The 23,569-nt window shown below is 32.4% G+C and overlaps 1 protein-coding gene across 11 annotated transcripts in view; it reads right to left on the reverse strand.

The window, feature by feature from the left end:
* Nucleotides 1-1,700: 1,700 nt before the first annotated feature.
* Nucleotides 1,701-23,569, reverse strand: part of ERBIN (erbb2 interacting protein) — a 167,034-nt gene continuing 145,165 nt past the window's right edge. For 3 of the 11 annotated variants that reach the window (XM_074282385.1, XM_074282380.1, XM_074282379.1), the window contains 6 exons: nucleotides 19,143-19,286; nucleotides 17,461-17,583; nucleotides 12,365-12,574; nucleotides 11,051-11,143; nucleotides 6,114-6,188; nucleotides 1,701-4,980 (listed from right to left, as the gene is read on the reverse strand). In XM_074282385.1, the coding sequence (XP_074138486.1) occupies nucleotides 4,873-4,980; nucleotides 6,114-6,188; nucleotides 11,051-11,143; nucleotides 12,365-12,574; nucleotides 17,461-17,583; nucleotides 19,143-19,286 (753 nt within the window). In that variant the 3' untranslated portion in view covers nucleotides 1,701-4,872. The remainder of the gene's footprint in view (nucleotides 4,981-6,113; nucleotides 6,189-11,050; nucleotides 11,144-12,364; nucleotides 12,575-17,460; nucleotides 17,584-19,142; nucleotides 19,287-23,569) is intronic. The other 8 variants (XM_074282384.1, XM_074282383.1, XM_074282382.1 and 5 more) reach the window with 4 other exon arrangements.

A 23,569-nucleotide genomic window follows, 5' to 3' on the forward strand; every position in this document is an offset into this window, starting at 1 on the left:
TGAGTTCTCTACCCACCATTCTTTACTTTTTGCATATTCTTGAAAAATGACAAATCACTCAACACCCACTGACTAAAAGACATGGTCAATGCCCACAAGAAACTTGGCAATTCAAATTTGGAAACACTGGACTTGAGTGATTAAATCTTTCAGTGCCACTAAAACCACCTTGAACATCAATCAATCACCTTCCTTCAGATTCCCCTCCAGACCACCAGCTTTGACCATTGTGAAAGGCAGCTATCTTTGTGGAGCTGGCACTCAAGCCGGGAACTGGCATTGCTAAATTCTAAGAACCAAGAGCTTTTCAATCTGACTTGGAGCCGAAACCTGTTTGCCACTATTATTAGTGTTCCACGAGAGCAGGAATTATCTTGTTTTTCTATTTATATGCCCAGCACTTGGCACAAAAAAGCATTTACTTCCATTCTTCCTTCCATCCATCCATCCATCCATCCATCCAATCACCTCTTTAAAACATTAAAGTTTTTTTATGTAGAAGACCTTAGTACCTTCATATGATGCAGAAACAAAACCTTATTGAAATAAACCTCTAGATTTCTCTAGAGGATGTTATTTCTTATGTAGTGGTGGATCACGTTACCTACTTTTAAATGATCTTTGACCCTTTTATATGCTTAAGGATTTCCATGATGTTTGATCTTCCCTTATCCATGTTCACGTCTTCAGAATCAAGATTGAGGGCCAATCTGCGGACTACTAATGGAATCTGCTACCTATATAAAGGCTCTTTTGTTAACTCACAAAGTAATGTTATGCTTTTGGTTATGCTGCTTTAATAAAATACTTTCACATGGAAAAATTTATATATATACATTCTGATACTGCATTTTTATGATCACAAGATATAATACATTTCATGGACACTTTCAAATATTTTGTTCCAGTTACACATCCCAGAAATGATAGGTCAAAAATTCAGTAAAGAGGGGCAGCTAGGTGGCACAGTGGATAGAGCACCAGCCCTGAAGTCAGAAGAACCCAAGTTCAAATGTGGTCTCAGACACTTAACACTTCCTGGCTGTGTGACCCTGGGCAAGTCACTTAACCCCAATTGCTGCTTCCTTTCTTTCTCTTAGGCTGTATATGGTATTATTGATTCATTTTGCCAAGAAATTCTACTACTATGTGGACAGGACAAAAGCTCAATACCTATATCTAATGTTGAACATAATATCATAATGTTGAACTCCTGTCTTCTATTTTCTTGTTTTTACATCCTCTATACCTTGCAATTTCCTCATTTTTATGGGTATTTCCTTCCATCTTGATAATTTGTACTTTTTGGTGTCTTAGTGGATCTAGAAAGTACTGTTATAAATCTTCCTTCATTCTTTTTTCCCCTTACAATTTGATAGATTTAATTGAAGATACATAGGGAAAGAATTGAGTATTTAAATGCCAGCAACACATAAACAAGGAATTTATTTCCTAAATTTAACTTTCGGGGGGTGGGGAGGGAAAGAACCCAATACACCAATTTGTAACTTAAGGTCAGTTGCCTTTTTCTTTGCCACAAAGAAGACATATTTTGAAATTAAGGGCTATGAATATAAGAGAGAAAAAAAGTTCCATATTTCCTTTCTTTCTTAAGAATTCCACTAAGTTGATTCAGTTGGCTCAGTATTAGGATCTCTAATCACAAGAATATTTAAAATTTTAAAAATAAACCACACAACTTTAAAGACCATTAGTTTATTATCTATTCTTCAGGTTTATCTTAGAAACAATCTAATTATATACAAAAATTTGGAATGCTGAATAAATGCTGATTGATAAAAACATTACATAGTTGCTGACATGGAAAAATTTGGGAAAAAAATTACAGCAAATTAATATTAAAGGCTCAATTCTGTATTACTTATTGCTATGATTGTGTTTAGAAGATGCTTTCAAGTATATATAACATATATATTTTTATATACACCCACACACACATGCCCACTCATACTCATTCACATCCCCACTCACACTTTTCAAAACTCCAGTCCAAAAAGGTCTGAAAAATATTTACAAAATAAATACAAGGGAAATTTCAAAAATTCTCCACATTATTCAAACCAATTCTTTAATGAGCTGTCATAAAATATGAAGGTATCTTGTGTTTGTGTAAGCAAATTTATATTGAATAAAATTACTTGTTTCATTTTTTAGTTTAAAAAATCCCAGATAAGAAGCATGAACCATTATTACTGAAAAATATTAGTTCTGGTTTAAGATTTTCTATCATATATTCATTCAAATGAAATTAAATATTTAGAGATGATGAAACCCACAAGGACTGGATTTTAAACTAATGACTTTACAACTTTCTTAGACTACTTATACCTATAGGTTTCTCTCTTTCCAAGTGGAAATAATCATCACAACACAATTATATAAAAATCTTTACTTGCTAAGCAAAATTACATTTGATGTTAATAAGACTGTGAATATTTTGGGAATGTGTTTGGGGTGGAGCAATAAATAATATGGAATCTGTGCAGTTTTTCATCTCATTCCACATTCCTATAACAAAAACTGGGATATTCTATGAATGACTGATTAAATTGAAATAAAAGGTTTAGAAACCATTAATTTAATATAGAATAATATATAACTTGTTGTACTTATGGTTTTTAAATCAGTTATATGGCATGTGGAAAATTAAACTAAGACCAGCTCAGCAAAGAATCAGTTTTTCTGAACTTTTGCTCTCTGAGATTATAGCTGTGTAGATGATCAAATTAAATTAGCAGATACAGAAAACAAAACAAAACAAAACAAATCCATATTCTGTGTATTTCCTTTTGAAAGGCAGAATGTGATTTAAGCAATGAAATGTGAAGATATTGCAAATGCCAAAATAAAAGATATCTGAGAATAAAAGGAACACTGAGGCTTTTGATACAGAAGTTATGTTTGTCATTCTTTTCTTTAGATTACAACACACATACAATAAATGAATTTTATCAAAATACAGCACATTTCTTCTAATATTTCCAAAAAATCAATTTCTATGTAAATATTACTGAAAATCAACTAAAATGAGTTAAAATATACAAAGAGTTGTTAAAGGGTTTCAATTAAAATTTTTAAAACTATACAGTACAATAAGCCATAACAACTTGAAAGAAGTGCAATAATATTTGAGTTCATGTATTTAAAAATTACTGCCTATTTATTTTATTTAGTCTAGTAAAGAAGGATCATTACTTTCCAACTCACTTTTCTAAAAAAAACAAAGTAGGTTGGGTTTTTTTTGACTAGCCCTATATAAAAAATCTTCATTACATTTGGGTTGATATTGTTCTTCAACATGTATCAGTTTAAAATCATCAACTTACATTTCTTAATTAAAAATGAATTGCAATAATTGAATATTGCTCTCACGAAAGGCTAATGATTAGCCTTGATTAAAAACAGTTATTGGTCTTCTATGGCACTTTTCCCTGGTCCAAATAACCATGCATTAATTCTTACCACTGCACATTATTCAATCTCTATTAAATTACAAAGGAGAAATGATAAAATAAAATAGTTCTGGTGAACAAAATTAATAAACATACCATCAAATATTTTATACAGTAATAAGGAACAAAGGCAGCCGGTGGTAAATCACATTAATATAGTTAGAAACCCTTTAATGACTCTGAAGTGTCTAGTTCACATTTAATGTTACCTGTAGGAACAGCCCTTAATTGAAGATTACAAACAAGTAGGTCTAAAGGACCCATCCCTTTGCTAAATAATTTTCCACAGCAATTCTCCATCACTGTGCCATTGTTTCACAAACTTGCTTTGGTTACCTAGCTCCATGCGTATTATTTCTTTTTAATTTAACAAGGCAATGCAAGGCCAAACAAAATCAAGATGGCTTTCCTAACCCTTCCTGCATCATGCATTCCATGAGAGTTACAGGTAACATGTCTTAAAAACTGGCCAATTCAGTTTCATTTAAAAACAAAAACAAAACAAAAAACCAAACCTCTATAAATAAGCTTAAAAATGGAGTACTGATTATAGATCAGATTAAAAAGTACCACCATTTGCACAAAATCAGGGAATTTTTGTGGCAAAGAAGAATGTATAGGGATATAGACAATAAGGGGCAAAAAATTTTATGGGACTAAAAAAAATAAAACTTAGATCACCAATAGCAGATGAATAGTCAATGGCTATGGCAAGAACAGATCCTGTAGAGCTCATAAAATGTAATTACAGTCTTTTTATTAAAAAAAAAAATTACATGTTTTATTGCATTATTCTTTTGGTAGACAAGCATTTTTAAAAATTCTCTTTGCTTCCAGACTCTGATAGGAAATAACTTTTATCTAGCTTTGGAAATGAACCCAACCAGCACCACCTTCATCTACCATTCATCTATACAATGTGCACGTAGCAAAAACCAACATTTCAAATCTCTTACCCACATTTACATAAGTGGTTTCAGCAGAAAATATTAATACCAGGTGAGGTGAATAAAAATAAAGGCATAAACAGCTACAGGACAAATAGCCCTGCCATCAGTCCAAAGCTTCCTAACAGCCTTGCACAAAATTTAGTAATGTGTATGAGTTATCAAAAAATAAATCTACAATCTATACAAGAACACAGGTTTGTTCTTGTAATCTTGATTGTTATGTTTTTAAAATCTAATGAGATTTATTCACCAGATGATTTTCCAAATAGTTTCCTGTATGTTCCATACAGTGGTTCTTGCCCTCTAACCACAAAATCAGAATTTCATTAATGTACAAATTTTTCACATACTCTTTCAAGTCCTTTTCATATATAAAAATAGTCTATTCTGTTCCCCATACAGATGTCTTGCAATGAATCTTGCTGACATTTCCTTTAAGTCCATAGAGTTTATGAAGAAACCTCTCGTACAATGATGAGTTCAACTGTGTTCTGGAAAGTTTTTAGCAAAGATACTGCTTGTCCATGATCAATATTGATAAAACTGTACCCATTAGCCTAAAATGAGAAAGAAAATTAAAAAAAAAATACTGCCACAGTAAATTATTTGCATGTATTCTCCTGCCAATAAATAACTGCTAGATGGCTTCTCTTGTCAATAAATACTTCTAGATAGTTTATCACAAGAGGAAAAATAATGAATGACAAACTAGAAACTAACTACTCAGTCACTTTTACACAACATTGATTTTCTAAGGAATTATCTATTAACAGGATTCACCATAATATTCCCAGTTATTTTTTCAATAAAGATGTATAGTTTTCTGTCCATGTTTCAATTAGAAGATTATGACTTAGAATATCCTTAGAATGGTGGGACAGGGAAGGAAATATAAGAAGTTGTGTGCTTGTTTTTTCCAGAGCAGGAAGCAAAAGGAGGTGATCCAGATGGTATAATTTTTCTCTCTGTGTTTATGTTTACCATTTCTTCCCCTACTATTACTAGTTGGCAAAACTGTACAAAGTGTCTTGGCAAAAGGGAACAAACTTCAGCTTCCCCTCTGGTGCCCAAGGATACATGGGAACAACAGAAGAATTTCCTAGGCTTTTTTTTTTTCCTCCTTTTTGGCTTTGTAAATTTACTTATCTTAAATATTATCTTGAATACTTTAGAAAAAACAATGGATTTAAAAGAACTCATGCTACTCCTGTCTACTTGTGAGCCTTATTTCTGTTTCCAACCATCCAGAAGAAGATGTCTATGCTTAATCACAGCTAGAAAGGGATGGTAGATTTTCCAAGATATTTGAGTCTTTTTTTTTTTTTAATAACTCTGCTCAGCTCTGATCAGACACTATGGACTTTAGCAATGGACTTAGCCCAGCCCCAAGTGAACTCAAATCATCATTTCCTTTAAACAGTCTTTAGCCTTTTAGCAAAATCCCAAGAAAAAATTTCAAGCATCTGTTTGTCATACAACTAGTTATATTTTCCAAAGTAAGCCAAAGAATTTCAAATTTCAAAATATCAAAATCAGCTAAAATGTTAATAAATATAGGAAATACTTCTTGACTGATTTTTCTTACTAATTATATTGAATGGCTATTTTTAGGCTGATACACACTATGCAACTCATTAAGAATTTTAGGACAAAAACATGAAAAAATTATAAAAAGATGTATTATAATCACCTGAATAATTTTATCCCCAGGTTGCAATAGTTTTGATGCTGGTCCTTCAGGCTGTACCCTGGTAACAAATATGCCCTTTAACCAAGAAAAAAAAAAAAGAAAGGAAAAAACCACATTTAACTAAAAACATAAATAACAAATAACAAAGTAAGGAATAGCTTTTTCTTTTTCTTGAGTTAACTTTTCAATTTCCATTTTAACATCAGATCTCTTATTATAGTTCTCCTTCATCCTTTTTTAGAGAGGTCCAATGATATCATAGGGTGATGTCTGGACTCGTGTTAATTGGATTTCAATGACATGAAATTGTGTAGTCATCAACCTAACACTCTCTTCCTGAAGATGACTGGTGATGACCTGAGATGAAGCAGATGCACCTACCTGCCACCATGTCCTTTTATAGTCACAGATGAGAGTTGGAAGAAAGACAGACACCAAAGGTGGATGAGCAGCCCTGAAAAGGCCTAAGTAAGCCCCCCCCCCCATCACTATAGTAACTGCTAAACATGGTGACAGAATGGCAAGAGTGAACAGAGGCTGGCCCGAAGTGGCAGGAACTGAGTGTAAGATCTGACTGTGGCACACACTAGGCCTAAGTGTTGCCATACACCAAGTCACTTAACCTTTATGTTCTAGGAAATTCTGTATAAATGGAAGGACTTTTCCCACTAGGAATTCCCTACATTAATTAAATCACTATAGATGAAAAAAAAGAAAAACTAGAATAGATGTCTCTTCAGAACAGAGGATATACCTTATATGCTGGGGTTTCTCACAAGGAATCTCATATTCATAGCTGCTCTTTAAATACTTGTAGAACTGAAACTGAGTTTCTGGGTCTAGAAAAGCATTGGAGAATATCTCAGCAGCTGCCTACCAATCCCAGATCTGACAAGCCTCAGAAGCAAGGGGACCTCTGAAAGGCTGAACTTCTTTATCTTCTCAATGTAGACGTGACTTGCCAAAGCCGTGCCCCTAATTATCAGCAGAACCCAGGTCTTTGGGTACTAATTCACCATTTTTGAGGCAAGGTTACAAATGAGAGGTAACAGAATTTTGTCTTTTCCAGAAGGCAGAACTAAGACCAAAAGGTAGAAATTTTTTTTTTCCTTTAAGGCTGGGGTTAAGTGACTTGCCCAGGGTCACACAGCTAGGAAGTGTTAAGTGTCTGAGACCAGATTCGAACTCCGGTCTTCCTGAATTCAAGGCTGGTGCCCTATCCACTGCGCCACCCAGCTGCCCCTAAAAGGTAGAAATTACAAGGGAAGTTTGTAAAGAGACTAAGGGTAATTCAGAAATTCTTTGATTGAATTCAAATGAACTTATTATGTTAGAGATAGCAACTTTTCTCAGTTCTCTTTAATGTGTTTTCCTATCAATAGATATCTTTCAACTCCTACTTTAACAGAGAAGATCAAGCCTACTGACATAAATTCTGAGTTGATAAAAATCAGCTTAAGTCCTTGATAAAAGATTTTACTTACTTCCTTTTCAAAGTGTATCCCTCTTTTTCCTCAAGACAATTCTGTTTGTGCCTATTCATGTTCCAATTTGTTCCATTTAAAATCACTATTCTTCTATTCTACAGCCCCTTGAGTTACTACCCCAGGTTTTATTGACAAACTTCTAATGAGTAGTCTTTATTCAATCAACTCTTAAGTATTTATTGAGTGCCTACTTCAGGAAGGTACTAGGGATACAAAGAATGAAATCATTTCCTTCTGCAAGGAGCTAATTACATGCTCTCAGAAAAGACAAGAGAATGTAGAAAAATATAAAATGTAGAGAATAAGAGAAGTACTCTGGGAAATAAAGCACTAGCAATCAAAGAATCAGGAAAGCTTTGGGTGGAGGTACAGACTGAAGAACATGGAGATAATGAGGAGAGAGAGAACCTGCACAGACAGAGGGAACAGCAAGTCAAAGGGCAGGAAAGTGAGAGGAGAGTTGTAGTGAAATACTAAGAAAAAGCCAATGGGGCTAAACTCCAGAATGCAGGAATAATGTGCAATAGGGATGGATTTGGGTTGGGGCCAGATTTGAAAACAATAAAGATGAGGTTATATTTGAAATAAGAGGCCACAGGAAGCCACTGGAAGTGAAAGAGTGGGATAAAGAAATAGTCAGATATCTGCTTAAGGAAAATTGCTTTGACAGTGGAAGTGTCAAAATGCAAAGTCCACTTGTTCCAGGGCAGATCAGATGAAAATGTAATTGAAAAAGTTATCAAAATAAATAAAAATGATGTTAATATGTGTTTGCCTATAGGGACTCTTATCAAACCTCATGGTTTGAGGCTTAAAAAAAAGGAGATAAGGACTGAACTAAGGTGGAGAGAACAGATCAGATGGCAGAGAGATGTAGTGGAGGGACACGATGACTAGATACGTGGGGTGAGGAAGGGGTACCAAGGACAATTTCAAGGTTAGGAACCTGGGAGATTGATGCAATGGTTGGGCTTTTGAGAGAAATGAGGAGGCTGAGGGAGAGGTGAGTATGGGGTGTGTGGGCAGGACAATTACATCAGTTTGGGACATGCTGAATTTGGATTTTTTTTTCCAGCATAGCTAGTTTGAATTGGCCTTTATTTCTCATCTTTCAGGAGTACTCAGAAACCTCTGGAACGACTATCATTTTTTGCACCTCTAAGTCTTATTCTTGATTCTGCAGGTAATTAATGATTTGAGACAGGATGATGGATGAGATAATTTCTTAGGTCTTCTCCCGCTCAAAATTTTTAGGATTCTATGAATTATTCTGACTCTCCTAATGATTACATTTCCAGTCTACTTCATTGCCTTTTTTTCTGTCCTTTTTTTTTTCTTCCCACTGATTTCAAGTATCCAAACAATTCACAATGTGTTACATTCATTATTAGCCCTATCATCATCTCAAGTTCTAGACTTGAGCTAATATCTTTCCTAGATAGCATGCCAGCATCAGGATGTGAACAAGTCTAATACTAAACTTCTTATCCTTTTTCCCCAAACCTTTTTACTGCTTGCATTTCCTATAATTTCATATGGATTTTATTATTGTACACTCAATTATCAAGGTTCAAAATCTCAGAATCCAGTCACTATTTCTTCTTCTTTAATTACCTCCCTCCCTAAATCTAGTCACCATATCCTGCCAGTTCTGTCCTACAAATTTTTTATATCTATTCTTTTCTATTCCCATTGCTCTAATCCAGATGCTTAGGACTTACCTAATGCAACAGCTTCCTAATTCCTTTAGTGTCTCCCTTAACTATCTGTCTGACTGAATCATATTGTAAAAAAGCATTAAGCTTTAGTGTTACTCTTTAGTCCTAAAAATCTTCAATGTCTTTTCCATTGCCTGCAGACTGAAAAATTCAAACTGCTAAGCATATTATTCAAGGACTTCTATTATTTGGTACAAATCTCCTTTTCTAGTCTAATCTTCCACTACTCTTATACTAATATTCCCATTTTCAACTCATCATTTTTCAAACATGCTTTATATTTGGAAAATGTGTGTATTTTTACAGTTAAAAAATAAAAAGATATATATGGACCTAGATTGATCTACCTATCAAAATTCCCTCTATTTTTTTAAGGCATAGTTTCATTTTCAGGTTAAGTCTCTCTTTTTTTCTATGAGCTTGAGTCATGCCCCTTATTATGCTTATTATAATCTGTTTATCACTGTAGTTATTTCACACATATCTCTTCTACTCTAGCTTAAGCTTTTTGGCTTTCTTCATCTCTTCCACAGTCTAAATAACACAATCCTTTGCATATAACAAGCATTCAAAAACTGCTTAAGAAAATCACTTTCTTTAAGATTTCAGTTTCTTCAACTGTTTGGACATGTATACATATATTGTATTTAATTTATACTTTAACATATTTAACATGTATTGGTCAACCTGCCATTGTGGGGTGGGGGGAAGGAGGAGAAAAAATAGAACAAAAGGTTTGGCAATTGTCAATGTTGTAAAATTACCCATGCATATATCTGGTAAATAAAAACTATTAAATTAAAAATTAAAAAAAAAAAAAAAAAAAAAGATTTCAGTTTCTTCATCCAGAAAGAGAGGTTATAGATTATTTACCCTTGAAGGTCCCTAATGCTTTCCAATTCATAGACCTTTTACTCTAAGATTTTATGATTCTAATAAACAACTCTTCTAAGCAATGGTATCAAAACAAATTGTTATAATTCAATATCTGATATATGTAAATTTGGGCAAATATTTAGAAATATTTTTTAAAATTTAAATATTCAATATTTTAAAACTCTCATTCCCTTAAAATTAACTTCCCACCAAAATATCCACATTAATAATAAGTTATTATTATTATTATTATATTGGTGTTAATTTAAAATGTTCTTTACAAAATAAATATTTGCTATGAAAACAAATACCTAAATAAAACCATGGGTAATACTGATGGAATCTAAAAGGTAACCTCTTCCCTGTTAGTTCATACCTTAGAGACATCCTAGTGTAGTGAAAAGTTCATTAGATTTAATAATATAAAACCTGAATTAAAATTATTTACTTTATGAGTCCTTGTAAACAAATTTCTTAACCTGAATTCCAGTTTCCTTACCTGTAAAACAGTCATATGTTTTGTAAACAGAAGAAACAACTAATCTAGAAGTGGTCATCTAAGCATATAATTTCCTTATTTTAAAAATGAGAAAATGAAGACTAAAGATGTTAACTGACTCTCCTAAGGTCACATACATAGTAATTAAAAGAACCAGGATATGATCATAGTTTTTCTGACTCAAAATTCACAACTCAATTCATTGTATAATGCTATGCTTGTTTAACTTAACTCATAAAGTTGTTACAAATTTTTAGAGATAATCAAATCATTAAAAAAAAAAAGAGGGAGAGAAACATGTATGTAGCTAATGAAAATTCACAGGATATTTTGAAAACAAATACATACAAAACTTACATCATCATCAGGTTTGAAAGGATTTCCTCTTCCCCCAACACCTCCTGATATGCTAAATCCAAGCTCAGGATCCTTTTCAATTCTTACTCGAATCTGAGTTTATGAAAATAAAACAAATTATTATTTTGTTTCAGAGACTCACAGCAAACTTAATACTTACCATTTGACATACCCTTAATTTCTCTAAATTCCAAATTTAAAACCTGTCTAAAAATGGCAGTATCTGAAAATTCTTTAGGTCACTAATTAATTAATTATTTAAATTAATTAATTAATTAATTAAATTAATAATTAATATTAATTAATTAGGTCATTGAAAATACAACTAAAAATTAAATAATATGCTGTTAGTGAGTTAATAGCATTGCTGGGATTATAAAGCATGGTTTCTAATTTTTGTATGCTGCTTAGAGTTCATAAAAATATGCTATCAATTGATAGTAGCCCTATTATATTTTTTATAATTAAAGAACTTAGATTGAAAGCAATAGACTTAAATAAGCATTCAGGGTATCAGATTTAGAAGATGGAAGTATACATGCACATGGCCATTCTTTATTTATTATGAAACTAATGTGTCATACGTTATTTATTGTTTTGTGAAATATCTACATAAAGATCCCAGGTGGTTTTTGAAAAGTAGAGTTCATTTTTTGGATGTGAATGTATGTTTTCGCTGGGTGTTTTAATAAGCTGATAATTATCTCCATAAACTAGCTGTGATAATAAGATGATGAGTTGAACTTTGTTGCTGAATAATCAACCAAAAAGTCAATAGCATTTTTTTCTTTTCCTGAATTTCCAGTGATACTGATAGCTAACTGTCACTTCAGGCTATAACAGAATGACTGAGAACATTTTTCTAAATTTCATTCTCAGGGATGATATGGCAAACATAATGAAATTCTAAAATCTAAGAAACTGACCTCTAATATAAAATTTTTAAAATAGCCTATAATGCTCAATATTCTATTGTTTAGTTCATGTTTAGCAGGTCAAACCACTGCTATAAGCAGGACAGAACTTGGAAAACACCTGCCTTCTAAGACACAGTAGTCTAAGATTCTAAATTCCCTGAGTAATAAAGGGAAAACAAGGGAAAACTTATTTTACTGAGGAGGTTATGGACTTAAAACAAATTTAACATGTGAAACCATCTTAGCATCCAGACAAAATTACAGTAAATATGCTAATGAGAATCCTATAAGGATTTATTTGCAATAACATTAAAAAATTATCAATGTTTATCATTCCTATATGAAATACATTAAAGGCTCATTCTAAAACTAGAAAAAAATTTTTAATTGTTCTTACCTCTTGCTTTGCCAGTTCATGGATTTGTCTAGGAGAACATTGGGACTGTATATATGGAGGCTGGTGGGCCACTTTCAGCATCAAGTAATCAATTAGTTGTTCTCTAGAGGGATGCCTTGCCACAGATGCCTGAGGAGGGGGGTGATGGACTTGACTATAATTTGCCTGAGGCCTGGGAGGCTGGCACATCTGTCCATTACTCAAAGGCATCTAAGGAAAACATGGAAGTGTCTTCAAATGACCAATAATAATGTTTTAATGCATTCTTTGGAATTTTTTCTTAGAATAATATTTGTCTTTAGCATTCTACAAACACAAGATATCATTTAGTAACACTTTTAGTATAATTTTGAACATTAAATTATTAAGAAAAGAAAACTAAATTGTTTTTCCTAGTATCTTAAAATAAAAATATCAACCTCTTAGCTTAAAACACTCAATAAAAACTTGAGTGATTGTTGATTGCAAAAAGGCAAAATTTCTCCCTATGTATGTAACTTCTATTAGCTTCCTACTATGATTAATTTTATAAAAGCAGATTTGCCTTAATTATATTTTCCCATTCAATTAAGTGACATTTTCAAAACACTTGTTTCCCCATCACTATCTTTCTTAAAAAAACTGCCTTTATAAGAAATGACATTAATAATTTATATAGACTAATTGGAGAAATTCAAAAGTTTGAAAAAACATCACTCATATTGTCTTTGTTAAACATAACTAGCCTTTTCTATATAAAAAGAAACAAAATAGCTTGCTATTCTAAAGAGATTTAAGGTTTTCTTATTATGACAGCAATCCCTCTTCCATATGAAAACAAAGCCAGTATAAAAAGTGAAGATAATATAATATAATCAGTCCCTTCCCCTTAAGTTTGTAGAGATAGACAAAATTTATCATGGAAATCTCAGAGCAGAATGCTCCTTAAAAGTTAATTTCCTTGTCATCTAAAGAGGTCTATGGAGGTTCAGATACTATAAAAGGCTAGCTGTCAACTAATATAATAAAGGAAGCCCTTTCCAAAAGGTATTTTTTCTATTCAGCTACATTTATTGTACTATACTTAAGCAATATGGTTTTGGGGTATGAAAGAAAAATTGGTATTTTTGTTAAAAGGCCATAGAAAGAATAATACCCTTTTCTTATCTCTTATTCTCAACTGTGGATATAGGGGAATTTTCTTAGGTCCATGACTCAACACCTTACTGGCTAGCTCTGAAATACCTATTATAGATTTAATATAATTTATTTGTATTTTTATCTTATTATTTTACAAATTTTCAGTAGATGACAATTAGTTTCTAGCCAAGATTTTTCCTGTAAATACTAGATACATGACTATTTTTCACATATATATGTATGTATATGATCTTCACTAAATTTCTGTGAAGTTGATGACAAAAAAAAAAAAAATTTTTTTTTTTAAAAGAGATAAAGAGTCCTGCCTCTCCAAGTTGATTATTCCCTTAAGCACTGTTGCTTGCTGCCTGATCTACCCACCCAATAGCCATGGACCCTGAATGCATGGTACCTGTGTTTTCTGTCTCAGCTATTTCTTTCTTTTTTTCCCCTGATCTTAGGTTAATTTATATAGGAGACTGTCCAGACCAAGTTACGTCATGAACTTTGAAAGGCTGGAAAAGCCATTACAGCTATCTTCTTTCTCTGATTTTCATTTATCTAAGATCAGGGGGGAAAAAAATCAAACAAAGCAGAGACAGAAAAGTGAAAGGTAGCACATAATCCTTGGCACATAGTAGGTAAGTGGGAAGATTAGGCAGGTAGAGGATCATACCTACTTTCCTGTCTCCTACTTCTGGAAAAGAGATTTTTATCTCTTTGCAATATGTACTTTCAGTTCTGGTTCAACAGGTTCATCCACCTTCCCCGTCCCCCAATAATCATTCAGCAAAATGAGGAAATAGAATACCTGCACTTATTTTGGATCAAGGAGGGGGAAATTTTCAGAAGCAGGCTCACGAAACCTCCATGTGGATTGGGAACATGCAGAGGATATTGCAATTATTTTGAGGCCTAGATCCTCAATGGCCAGGACTTCCATTATATTAGCAAAGCATCTGATAAAAGTTTCTCCTGCCATTCGTGTGGTTATGATAGAACTATATATAGTAGATGATAGTACATTTATGAAAATGTTTGAATGGCTTCAAATGAAGAGTATTAATTGATGGCTCAATATCACCCTGAGCATGTCTCTGGTGGAAAGCTCCAGAGAACTGTGTTGGTTCTTTGCTGTTCTAACTTGATATATTTATCAAATTTGCAGATTACAGACAAAGCTAGGAGAAGATATAATACATGAAACAGTCAGGAGACAAAGAGTTTGATAGGTTGGGCAGAACCTAATAATAAAACTTTTATTTGTATTTATTTTATTATATAGATAAGGTTTAAAGTTGCGTTCAAAAACATATAAGACATGAAGATGTGGTCAGAATGTAATTTGACTTGACAAGATCTGGAGGTTTAAGTGGACTATAAGTTTAATATATATATATATATATATAATTATAATATAACTTATAATTATAATATATAATAAAGATTTGTAAGTTTAATATAAATTTTATTTTAGTATGAAATAAGAATTTAGGCTGTATGCATTTAGAGAGACATAGCTTCTAGACTGAGAGAAGTAATATTTAATAAGTGTCCTATTATTTTCAGTTTTGTGGACCACATTTGAAGAAAGAAATTGGAAAAGTGGAAAGCATGTAGTGGAAGATCAATATAGTGACATTCTTTAATATCATATGAGAATCAGATGAAGAAATTGAGACAAAGAGAAGTATTGGGGATATATTAAACTATCTGGCACTAAGAAACAGAAGAATGGACTAGAGTAAGTATACATAAATAGTAGTAAATAAATGTAACCTTGTTCTTGGTAAATGTTAATGTCTAAGCTTTTGGGATAAGACCTCACTATTTGGTAAAAGCTGCTGAGAAAACCAACCAGAAAGCAGTCAAGCAAAAATTAGAAATACCATTTACAAAATACCGTTCATCAAGATTAGGTCAAAATAGATACATGATCTAAAGGGAAGTAGCATAAATAAATTAGAGGACCATGAAACATATAACCAATCAGATTTATGGATAAGAAGAATTTTTGAATAAACAAGAGATAGGAAGCATTGTGGGATACAAAAAGGATAATTTTAATTACATTAACATGAAACCCATTTTATAAAAATAAAATCAGTGTACGAAAGATTAAAAGAATGCAGAAAATTGAAAAAAAAAAAAGTTTTAAAACAGTCAGGTTTTTGGATGAAAGCCCAATCTCAAACATACAGAGAACAGAGTCAAATTTCTAAGGATATAAGTAATTCTCCAAATTGATAAATGGTCCAAGAATATGAACAGTTTGTGGAAGAAGAAATAAAAGCTATATACAGCCATAATAAAAAAATGTTCCACATTCTAATTGATTAGAGAATGCAAATTAAAACAAGTCTGAGATATCACCTCACATCTATCAGATGGGCTAATATGACAGAAAAGAAAAATGACATATGTAGGAACAGTGTGGGAAAATTTAAGACACTGATTCATTGTTGCTACAGTTGTGAACTGGTCCAATTTATGGAGAACAAACTATGCCCAAAGGTCTCTAAACTGTGAGTACCCTTTGACCCTGCAATTCCATATTTAGGCCTATTTTTGTTTCCTGGGGTGATCAGGGGGAAATGAAATATTTTCTATGTGCTCTAAATGTTCTATATGTTTCTATATGTTCTAAAAATGTTTAACTCTCCCTTTGTAATGACAAAGAATTGGAAATTGAGGGGATGGTCATCAGTTGGGAAATGGCTGAATAAGCTACAATATACAATTGTGAAGGAATAATACTACACTGTAAGAAATGACATGCAGATTTGTTTTAGAAAGAAATGTTAAGATTTACATGAAGTAATGTAAAGTGAAGCAAATAGATCCAAAAAGAATGTTATATATAGGCAATATTGTTTGAAGAGTATCTGTGGATGACTAAGCTATTCTGAGTATTCATGTCAACTATGAAGGACTTCTGCAGGAAAATGTTATCCCATCTCCAGAGAAAAGAACTGATATATGGAGATATCTGTTGTGTGAGTTCTTATATATATCCATCCATATTTCTTCAAGGGAAGGAGGAAGACAACTCAAAAAATCAAAATGTAACCAAAAAGAAAATAACTAAATAAAATTTTAAATGAAAAAATCAAAGATATGAAAGAAGATGGATGACAGAATTCAATCATAATCATGAATATTAGAGGAAAAAAGCAGAAAAATACACTTGATATCTATCCTGATTTGGTTTTGAAACTATTCTCAAAATGAATACTACTGGTTTCATATAAAATATATCAGAAATTATTGTTATATTATGATTATTAATAATAATTAGACAATATTGTATAAGGTAATAAATCCAAGCAAGATTTACCCTAGAAATATTACTATTTATACCACTAAAACATATCCAAATCAGTCTAGATACTACAAACACAAATTTACTCCTGATAATTACAAAGTCTATAAATTAAGGTAACTTAATAATACTGAAGTATCTTAAATCTAGTTTTACAGGATCAGAGATTCATCTGGTCCAGCTTCCTCATTACATAGATAGGATGAAGCTTCCCAGAGAAATAAAATGCTTCCAAGGCAATATAAATATAAATCAAGGATAGAGAGCTAAGATTCAAACCCACTTCCTTAGATTAAATCTTATCAGTCTTCACTACATCAAGCAGCTACAGGAACACTTATCTAATTACAATATTCTAGGGGATTTAGCTACTTAAATATGAAAAGGATTTCATCAAGACACAAGCTCCAAAGACAACATTATCCAGCTCCAAAGGCATTTATTTCTAACATATTATCTTACTGTATAAAATCTTTGAAGACACTGAGAAGTAGCACTGTCGTAAAATCAAAACCGTACTTTAACTTTTCAATTATGGAAGATATGTCCACTATTTAGAAAGCCTCAAATAATTTCAATGTCAAATTCTACATTATTTTTATGGTTTATAACCTAAAAAGTATAAACTTATCTCTTTTATTTCCTGAACACCTACTTTCTTCAAGCTGTCTGGAGGAAGATCTTTGTGACTATGTGTAGCAGATGAGTAGTTCTGCTGGCCTGAAAGGAATACATCATCTTGGCATGGATCTCCAGGACTATCGCATGTCTGGGGATGCTTGAAATGAGGGAGGGGGAAAAATAAAAAAAATTAAAAATTAAAACAAATGTGCCTCAAAAATGTTAAAGCAATAAGATGATTCTGAAGCAAAATTTAGGAAAGGGTGGGTGACTAATTAATACTTCTACACTGATAAAGTTATCACTATACTTCCAAAATTACATGTCAAGATTTATTCTAACAAAGAATACCTGTACAGTAAACAGGTATATATATATATATATATATAAAACATTTCTTCATAATATTCTTTTTGGTTTGAATGATTTGGTGAATGACTAATTGAAAAATTTGAATAATTTATATCCTATTAAAGAGAGTAATCTTATAAACTCTTTTTTTAGGGAGGACAGAGTGTTTTCCACAATAGTCTAGCATTTAATAATTTCTATATAACACAACAATAACAATAAAATCTGGGTAATAATAGAATTTTTAAAGAATTCTGTCCTAGATAATTCTGAAGATACATTAACTATTTAATATATATATATATATGTGGTTTTCAGGTAAGTGAGTAGATTCTGATGTTCTTTCAAGACTCTTAGCCTGTGGTGGCAGAGGTTTAGGAAACTCTGTTTTAGGATTTTCATTTTCTCCCATGTTTGCCACTGGCAAACATTTGTGGTTAAAGCAATTAAGAAACAGTGAGTTCTATCCAAGATAGAATGAATCCAGGAAGCAAGAGTTACTACTATAAAAGGTGGAGACAAAAATCCATTAGGAAGAGAAAAGTCAGAAAGGAAATGCTGGAACCATCCAAGCACAGAGGCTGAGGGGTCAATCCCTTAAAAGAGGGATAAAGGAAAGATTAAGAAAAGATTGTAGTAGACATGAGAGAAGTTCTTACAAAAACTTTTGTTTGCAGATCTCAAATTCTTGTTATGCTAGTTGTTTGAAAGTTGACAAAAAGAGAAAATTAAAATAGATCTCAGTTTATGTGTCTCTGTCCAACTCAGGACAGCCAAGAATTATGAGTTAGAGACAATGAGGATAGGCACCAAGGACTATGATTTTTTTCATAGTATGTAAGATTTATATTATCTAGTTTCATTAAATAATATCCAGAAACTGCTAGGAATTTTAAACATTCATCTATCAATTCTCAAAAACCCTGGCTTCTAAGTTTTATTTAATTAATAAGTTCTTAATTATCTAAATGTGACTCATTATGCTTTTCTTAGATTATCTGTGACCTCTACCTCTCTTCACTGTTAGGTATATTCCTGGAAAGTACATAGGGAATAAAAACAAATTTAAAAATTAGAAGACAAATTCTCCCCACCCCAATTTCCAAGTTAAAAGAATTAAATGTTTTTTCCCCCTCTTTTCATGTGCCAGTGTGGATAACTGATAGTTGATCATAATACTTATAAACCAAATTTGAAAGCTAAGGAATTTAATTAAAGTTTGAATGTTCAGTGTTTAGCAGCAGCATAATTAGTAAGACATCAGGATTCTTAAGTAAAAGAAGCCACTTTATTAGTGATGAACAGAACATTTAAACTTCTTTTTCTTTTATGTACCGAAAGGACTGATCTACTATAGGTACTCACACGAAAAATGTGCCCACCAGAACCTCTTCCGTCTGCAACACTCAAGGCAAGACTACCTTGGCTGCTGTGCAGATCCCTAGAGCTGCCATAGTGAAAGCTGCTTACTGCAGCAAAATTGGAATTAAAGGACCTAGACAGCATGCTCTGAATAAAGAGGGGACAGATTTAACAGAGATTAGTGCTGCATGCAAAAACCACAGGACATGTTATATACATAGACTTATACACAAATATACTCAATGTCATGCAGAAGTAAATCCATGCAAACAAATCAATTGCCAATGCCATTATGGCATAAAACTTTGATGCCTATTATAAATCAAGACATACAAAGTACACATAAGTTAAATGTAAACAAAATCATTTACATATTTGAACATTAAGGGAATCACATGAATGGTGCTTATTTATTTAATAATTATAATTTATTTCTAACATATCTTATGTGGAGAGTTAGGAAGCAGAAACTGAAGCCACATCTAAACATTCATTCAGCCATATTTATAACTAAAAACATTTAAATATACACTTCCTATCCTAGGGCATATAATATATTTTTGGAAAATTACCTTAGCCTTACTTATTTCAGTTAATTTTCTTTGGGGGGGAGGGAACTCTCAAAACAATTGGAATTAAGTAACATGCCCAGGGTCACACAGCTAATAAATGTTAAGTGTCTGAGACTGGATTGGAACTTTGGTCCTCCTGACTTCAGGGGCAGGTATTCTATCTACTGCATCATCTAGCTGCTCCTTTCAACTAATTTAAAAAAAAAAAAGTCTCTACCCAAGAGAAATATCCTGAGGTAGAAACAAGTTGGAGAAACATATTGCTATATGATGAGTAAAATTAAATTTTGTATAGTTTGTCAATCAAGGCCAAAAGAAATAGAAACCTGATGTGTAGAAATATTTTTTCTTCTAAATAAATTTTCTACATAAAAGACCATAATGATAAAGATTCATTTTGCATATATTAACACATTATTACTGAGGGTTATTTTTTCTCAAAAGGGACAAGAATAGTGAAGAGATAGAGCTGATGTTAACAGAATGGGCTTATGGGGATAGAGTAATCCATTCCACAATCACAATTTTATAGAATTTCTTATTTAACTGGCCTTTCATATAGATTTGTCTAGAAGTGAAAAGAATCACTGGTGGTCAAAACGCTCTCAAGACTGGGCTTGATTACCAAAGAGGGGACTGACAAATTTATGGCATATTTAATATATACAAATATCATTTCAAGAACATACAAAGTTAATATGCAGAAACATCTCTTAATTTAATTGGGTTATGCAATGTCTAGATTATTTTGATATCAAATTCAAGTATGAGAAAAAATTAATCTTGACACTTCTTTTAGATTTTAGGGAAAAATAGGTAAATTATCATCAAAAATATCATCATACAAAATGACTAGCTCTATTTTGTTCTCTGTTACTTTAATAGGATTATACTACAGGATTGTCTAGATAGATGTTATTTAGTCTATGAACTTTTACTTTGGGGAAAGTTGTATCACTCAAGATTATTGTTATCCTTTAAAAATGTAACTGTCTATAAGCAAAAGAATTAGTATAAAAAAAAAAAAAAGCAAATACTTAAAAAGCAAAAATTTTGATACCCATTTTACCAAAATCTGCATACTTTTACAACCCTTTTAACTTTGGTTTAAAATGCTGAGCTTTTTATAATTGATAAGCTCAATACAGGAACACACACCTACACCTACACCCACACACCCATATACCACATACACACTCATGATCAAATATTTCAGACAGTGTATGTATACACTATCTATATAAATAGGTATAGATCGCCATTTTCACTATTCTAGAGAAGTTTTAAATTTTAAAGCCTTTCAGAGTATATAATAATATATAATGCAGTGTATTGTAGGAGATAAAGCTATATAATAAGTGTGTGTGATGCAATAGGGTCCTCTCTTCACAAGTTATAATTAAATCCCCTCAAACAAAAACAAAAACAAAAACAAAAATAAAAAAAGACTAAAAGTGTTGATTTTAGTACTTGGATAGTCTTTCTAAAGCAAAGAGCCAGATCACAGTATATTGAATTGAGGCAGCTGGCCTCAAATCTAACCTCAGACACTTGGCACTTTGCTAGATTCATGACCCTGACAAATCACTTAATTCCAATTTTCTTGAAAAAACAAAACAAAACAAAAACAAAACACTCCACACCTTAAAAAAAAAAAATCTCCTCCCAGGAGACCCTCCTCCAAACCTCCTACAGTATATTGAATTTTCCACTGATCCCTTACTTTTTAGCAATCATGAGGAAAAAATGGAGTTTTTACACATATTAATACTGATTGCTGAGGCTAAGAATCCTCTAGAAATTCACACACTGCCTGAACAAGCTGGGAAGGCAGTAGGAAGATAAACTATCTCTCTTGTAGCCTACAGTATGCATATTCAGTCTTTCTTCTCCCCAAGTTTCTACACTCAACCTCCAAAGGACAATTCTAATCACATCTTATCTGGACATTTCAATTTTTATCTCTTTTCCTCAAGCCTCTCCCAATTCTAATCCATACTCCACACAGCTGACTTTCCTAAAACAAAGGTCAAATTATGTCAAACAATTCTTCAAATATAAACTTGACTATCTGGCATTTAAATTACTTAGTAATGTGATTCTATCCTTCCAGTCTCACAAAATTCTCTATTCCCCCCATCTCTTTGCTGCTGAAATTGTTTCCCTTCTCACTTTTGCCTTTTTAAATCCTTATTTCCTTCAAGACTTTAACAACAATGCTCCCTCCCAATACTTTTATTCACAATGCACACACCATAAATACCTTTTCTCCTCAAAAACTTTCAATACAAATCAATTACAAATTTTTCATTTGACAAGGGCAACTCATTTTCTATACCTCTCAAAAACTTTGGCTCCAAACTCTTTCCTAGTTGATCACATCTTCCCACATGCTATGTTCCAGCCAAATTTGACTGCTTGCTATGCCCTTGATCTCATCTTGCCTCTTACCCCATGCCTATGGTCAAGCCACTGCTCATTCTTTGCTCATCTTTCCTCTTGAAATTCCTATTTAGAAAGGCCTAGCTAGGTTGCCATCTCCTTCACGAAACCTTCCCTATTCCCCCAAAGTCATTTCTTTTTTCTTGATGTCCTCACTATGCTTGGTTCCTTCCTTTGCTTTTTAAAACTATATAATCAGTATAAGTTATTCATGTATAAGTAATGTATAAGATTACATTATTAATCTAAGAGAACAGGCATAATCCTTTATTAAGGCTTTGAATAATTAAGTTTTTATAACTTAGTAATAAAGGTTGAAATGAAGGCAATAAATATGGCAGATGATATGTGAAGAACAGGCTGTGCTCTCTCCTCGGAAAAGAGAAAGGATCATTGCCACGAAATTTTCACTTCCCAACTGCCATACACTGTTTTGACTTAGTGATGAGCTACTTTCACAATGCCTTCTGCTTCCTCATTAAATGTTTATCAATACTTCTATTTTACCTGGGCTTTCTATTATTTCCTTTTCTTTTCTTTTCGAGGCTGGGGTTAAGTGACTTGCCCAGGGTCACACAGCTAGGAAGTGTTAAGTGTCTGAGACCAGATTTGAACTCGGGTCCTCCTGAATTCAGGGCTGGTGCTCTATCCACTGCACCACCTAACTGCCCCCTTTCTATTATTTCTAATCTGCTAATGGTCAACCCTACATAATGCTCTCGAAGTTGTACTCCTACGTACCTGGGTTGTGCTGAAGGATGTCAGATAATAAGCTGACTAGGTTGAATATAAATTTATTGAATCCAATACTAGTGACCCTTATTGCTTCATCTCATAGATTCCTTATCTCATGTAGCACCTGTAATCTCATGTAATTGAGATCTCTTCTCTTATTACTTCAATCTTAACTCTATCACTTAAAGAGATCTTTGTCTGGATGAAATTCACAATTATTGAAGTACTCTAGTCAAAGATGGAAAGAATGAAGGTAAAGTTTAATTTTTTTTTATCAAAATGGTAATAATATAGCTATGAGGAAAGGTACAGCAAAAAGGTTTTAATACTTTATTGTTAGAAAATCCATAGTTCAGAGTATGGAAAAAAAAGCAAGGTTTCTATGGGGGCTGAAAAGATTTAAGGACATAAATGCCTAAATCAAATAACCTTCAAAATGTGTATTAACTACTTGTGGCAAAGAGAAAGAAACTGACTCACATTCAGAGATCAAAGATGCTTTGAAAATGAGCTAACTCCAAAGCTTAGACTTTCTTGCTGTAATTTTTTTTCCCTAAAATAAGGCTTACAGTAAAGAAAAAACTAAGGATTAATGAGAAATATATTCAGTTACATTATGGCATGTCATTTTAAGCTTCATTGGTTAAAGTTACTAAAACATTCAACTGCTTTCATAGTTTT

This window comes from Sminthopsis crassicaudata, chromosome 1 (genome assembly GCF_048593235.1).
Source record: "Sminthopsis crassicaudata isolate SCR6 chromosome 1, ASM4859323v1, whole genome shotgun sequence".
Lineage (NCBI taxonomy): Eukaryota > Metazoa > Chordata > Mammalia > Dasyuromorphia > Dasyuridae > Sminthopsis > Sminthopsis crassicaudata.